Genomic DNA, 5311 nt, shown 5'->3' on the forward strand with positions numbered 1-5311 from the left:
TGCTTAAGTATTTTAAACAGGAAACATTTTTTGGGAAAACTGCTAGGGACAAACCCAGGGTCTCCTATGTGCTAGGCATCTCCTCTACCATTGAGTCACATGCCAGCCTCAAAATGGACTTTATATCCTCTTCTCTTTTTTTTTTTTTAATAAGGATTTTTTTTTTCTCCAAATGCCTTCAGGGCAGGTTTGGCTGGCTTGAGTTGTGGGGATTGAACCACAACAACCTAGCCTGACTGTTTTGTTGAAGCAGCAACTTAAGGAACTGAGCTAAGGGGCAGGCCCCCTCCTCTTCTCTTAAATGTTAATTTTTCTTTTCTTTCTTGGTTCTGAGGATTGAACCTAGTGCCTTTGGACTAAGCTATATCCTCAGGCCTTTTTATTTTTTGAGACAGGGTCTTAACCAGATTGACCTCAAAACTTTTGATATTCCTGCTTCAGCTTCCTACTTTTTTTTGTTTGAGACAGGGCCTAAGTAGTTCGGGCTGACCTTGAACTCACTACATAGACAGGACAACCTTGAACTAAGAGTGATCTTCCTGCCTCAGTCTTACAAGTGCTGGGATTACAGGCACGTGCCAATTCCAGACTACCGCATTTTTTTAAAAAGAGGATTTGAATGAAACTAAACACATGACATTTTGCAGCAACTGCAAGGTCCTGCGTTCAATTCCCAGCACCAAAAAAATTTTAAAAAAAGATATAATGAAGATTATGTTGAAGATTCAGCACTCTATTGACTGTGAGTTTAGATTTATTAAGAACCAAAACTTTATTATTATTATTATTTGTGTGTGTGACCTTCTCAGCCTGCCCTGGGGGGAGGGCTGGTGCTGCATGTGGTGCTGGGGATCAAACCTCGGTACCTGCGCTTGCCTAACCAGGTGCTTTAGACTGCTGAGCTATCTTACTGGCTCCAAGAACCAACACTTTAGTAGACATGGTGGCACAGGCCTATAATCTTAGTACTCTGGGAGCCTCAGACAAGAGGATCATAATTTCAAGGGCAGCTAGGGCCACTTATTTAGCAAGATCCTGCCTCAAAGCACAAAGCAGAAAAAAGACATAAGAGGTAGCTCAGTGCAAAGGCCATGGGTTCAATGCCAAGTAGAGAGGGGGAAAAAAAACAATAAAAGGATGTTGAAAAAAATCAATTAAACCCTCTTTTTGATATTGGGAATAAAACTCAGGACCTTGCACTTGCCTTTGTGCCACTGAGCTATATCCTTACTCCCTCTTTTCTATTATTCAAGACAAAGTAATACTCAATACTAGTCACAAATATATTTTATCAGATTGGCAAACAGGAAGTAGAATATATTTGAGGCTGATTAAACTGGCACCAAGAAAGAAAGCTCCAGTTATATATATCTAATGTCAAGCTGCTACCTAGCCAAGTCAATAACAGCAAGTTCTTGCACAGGTAAGCAGCAGAGTTTCTTATGAGAAAGCTAAAGGATCTAGTCTGCCTCTTTTGTATCAAAACCCACTCACTCAAAGAACTGCATGTTTCTGAGACCAGAAGCCAAGCCTCACACTCCCTGATGGGCATGACAGGGAGCAAGGGAAGCAAGGTCCTCGCTCCATGAAAGAAGAGTGGACAAGGGTTCCTTCCTGTGGACCTTCTGGAATTTCTGAGTGTGGCTTCCTTTCCCATGCACACCCTGTCCTACAGTGTAGAAAGGGCTTCTGTGGTCAGAGGCAGTCCCTGCACTCACGTGGTGTCATCCCAGCGCTGTAGACACTGGCTGTGGAAGCTGTGGTTACACAATGTGGTGAGAATGCCATTCACGGACTCATCCATGCGCTCCAGACACACCGTGCACTTAGGGAGCTCGGTCAGGTCCATCACCGGGAGACTGGCGCCCTGCGGGGAGACACCGCACGATAAGCCTCACTGTGTAGCACTCAGCCGTTCTTCTTCCTCCTTTCTTAGCAAGGGTTTTCCTGTTGACTCCTAGTAGGATCTTCTCAACAATATGGCTGTTTTAGCTACTCTTCTCTTGCTGCTGGGACAAATACCGGACACTCAAAGTTAAGGAAGAAAAGGTTTTTTTAGCTCAGTTACTGGAGGTTTCAGTCCATACTCACCTGGCTCTGAGGCAGAGTGACACAGGGCAGAAAGCATCCATTCATGGTGGCAGCAAAGAGCAGAGAGCATAAAAGGTAACAATGGCAACAGACAGCAAGTCTGCCTCCCTTAGGTGTATTCAGGCTATCAGCTCCAGGCCGGGTGGAGCACTCACACCCATAATCCCAGCAGCACTCACACCCATAATCCCAGCACTGGATTATGAATTTAATCACAAAGTCTAGAAGTCTGTCCTCTGACTGTATGAGGTTTGGGGGAGACAACTAGACACAAACCATAACAGGCTCTATGCAGATAATTAAAATTAGTATGCTTTTTATTCATTCATTCACTCACTCACTCCACAAGTACTGATTGAGCACTGTTTATATTCCCAGCACTGTGCTGGGCACTGAGACAATGTGATGAACAAAGGAGGCAAGAACGCCTGCCCTTGTAGACCTGACATTTTAGGAACAGACTGCTGCCAAAATGCTGACAAACTGCTCTGAAATGGAACCAGACTCCTAGTTCTAGTTTCAAATGTGTGTGACTGTAATACAACTCAAAAACAAAAGGAGCAGAACAGCAGTGGATCTGAATGACTCTTCCACAGCAAATTAAAATTTACTTAATGATAAGAGTATCATTAGCACTCAATTTATTCATGCATTTAGCACACACTAACTCCTTGCTATATAAATATGATACTATTCAAGGTGTGGAACAAGAGTGGACAAAAACCACACTGCAGAAAGTTAGCAAGAACTACCTACATGAAGGTGAAGAGGCATATGCATAAGGATAAACACTAAATCAGGGGTGGGGGTGCGCACCTATAATCCCAGCATTCTGGGAGGCTGAGGCATAAAGATTGCAAATTCAAACCCAGTAATTTAGCATGATCCTCTCTCAAAATAAAAAAATAAAGGAACTCTCTCAGAAAGCATCTCACTCTTCCTTTTCCTGTGAGTGGCCTAAGGTGACCTATGAAAATGGTTCGCTACTCTCTCGACCCAGAAAACCCCACAAAATCATGCCAATCAAGAGGCTCAAATCTTCGCATTCACTTTAAGAACATGCATGAAACTGTCCAGGCCATCAAGGGTATGCATATCTGAAAGGCCCCCAAGTGTCTGAAGGATGTCACATTAAAGAAGTAATGTGTGGCATTCTGGCGTTACAATGGTGGAGTTAGTAGGTGTGCCCAGCCCAAACAGTGGGGCTGGACACAGGCTCAGTGGTTCAAAGAGCGCTGAATTTTTGCAGTACATGCTTAAAAATGCAGAGAGTAATGCTGAGCTTAAGGGTTTAGATGCAGACTCTCTGGTTATTGAACATATCCAGGTGAACAAAGTACCTAAGATGTGCCACTGTACTTACAGAGCTCATGGCTTGGATTAATGCATACATGAGCTGCCCCTGCCATACTGAGATGATCCTTATTGAAAAGGAACAAATGTGCTGGCTTAGCACATCCCAGGGGCAGGGCTGGTGCAGCATGCAGATTGACCAGGGATTGAACCCTGGTCCCTGTGCTTGCCAAAGCAGGCATTTGGTCCACTGAACTACATTGCCAGTCCTCAAAATTCTTTTAAAGCATACAATTGAGTAGTTCTTAGAACAACTGTCACCCCCATCTAATTCTAGAACTTTTCTTTCTTTCCTTTTTTTTTTTTTTTGTATTTTAGGGAGGGTCTACAGGGTGTTTGAGTCTCACTACTAGATCAGACTTATAGTGATCTGCCTGTTTACAGCCTTCCAAGAGCTGGGATTACAGGCACGTGCCACCACGCCCAATCTCAATTGGTCTCAGTGCACCCCAGGGGCTGGGCCAGCACTGCAGACTCAGGGATCGAACCACTGGCCCCTGCGCATGCTTGCAGGTGCTTTAATCCACTAAGCTATTTCGCCAGCCCTAGAAATTTTCTATCACTTCCCAAAAAGCACACACTGTTAGCAGTCACTCTTCTTTGCCCCATCCCTTGGCAGTCATTCATCTACTTTGTCTCTTCAGTTTGGCCTGCTCTGGGCATTTTCAGTTACCACAACATCCAATTTTACACAAACCTGACGTATTTGAAATCGATATAAGAAGCACTTATACTTACATCTTCTGATTTCAGAACTTCAGCCCTTTCCACATAAACCAGTTGGCAAACGTCATCTTCTATGGAGTTGAACTGGCGGCCATTGCATGCCATATAAAAACTATCCGCATCGGCCTGTGCACACCAGTGGGGAAGAAACAAGACAGACAGACTGAAAGTCTGTTTCACATTACAGATGCATAACCTCCATTCTTCTCCTCACCAGCTTTGTAAATCTATACTTAGGAGACAGAGCAACTGCTGGATAGAAGTAACATCTACCGAAGCAGGCCGGAGAGCCGACCAAAGCACAGGGCAGTCTCCAACATCTTGGCAATGTTTCCTGCGCTATGTGAGTTTGGACTTGGATTGGCAGAAAGTATTGAGGTACAGGAAGACGAAAGCCAGTACAATTTTAATATTCAACCAACAGTGGTTGGTTGTGCATTAAAACCTTGTTAGCCTTGAAAAACTGAACCTTGATAGGTTTTTCTCCTCTAGTCTTCATTTTTGAAGCATGGTTTTGCAAAGCTTGTGCCGCCATACACAGTGGCAGCTGCAAAACTTTTGGTGAAGGTCAAATAGTCCAAAATAAACCAAATCATACCAAGATGCCTGTCACATGTGGAATGGTTGAAAAAGATGTGGTACTTTTATATAATGGAGTACTACTCAGCTATGAAGAATGATAAACCTGAAGCCTTCATATTTAGGTGGATGTCCCTTGAAGATATATTATTAGTGAAATAAAACAGACCCACATCTGTAAATATCGTATTGTCTCCCTAGTATAAGGACTTACAATTCCATATATGGTTAGATTTCTAAATTTCTTTGTAAAAATATGTAAATGCTTATTTCTACTTTTATATAATTATTTTTCCTTCATATTCTGTAAGGACTTTAAAGTTCAACATATCAATATCTGATGGAAATGCCTGTTCCATGATGTGCCAAAATGTTTGATATTTAGACAGATAGGGTAAACCAAACCGCATATATTGCAGGTTAATTATTAGCTTCTCTTCTGGAGGGTTAACAACCTAAGTTAGCAGTTCAAAATTGGAGAAAAGGAAGGGCTGCATGGTTAGCCAACATTTTGGCCCTAGCCTTTCAAGGTCAGTGAAGACTCGGGACATAGGAGAACCTG

The 5311-nt window shown here is 42.9% G+C and overlaps 1 protein-coding gene across 1 annotated transcript in view; it reads right to left on the reverse strand.

Annotated features, from left to right (window-relative positions):
- Positions 1-5311, reverse strand: part of Brap (BRCA1 associated protein) — a 32496-nt gene that overhangs the window by 15288 nt on the left and 11897 nt on the right. Inside the window, exons 4-6 of the mRNA XM_004635990.2 lie at positions 4183-4296; positions 1719-1867; positions 1232-1241 (exon numbers count right to left, since the gene is read on the reverse strand). Of these exons, the coding sequence (XP_004636047.1) occupies positions 1232-1241; positions 1719-1867; positions 4183-4296 (273 nt within the window). The remainder of the gene's footprint in view (positions 1-1231; positions 1242-1718; positions 1868-4182; positions 4297-5311) is intronic.

The sequence above is a fragment of the Octodon degus genome, unplaced genomic scaffold (genome assembly GCF_000260255.1).
Source record: "Octodon degus isolate 3935 unplaced genomic scaffold, OctDeg1.0 scaffold00076, whole genome shotgun sequence".
Lineage (NCBI taxonomy): Eukaryota > Metazoa > Chordata > Mammalia > Rodentia > Octodontidae > Octodon > Octodon degus.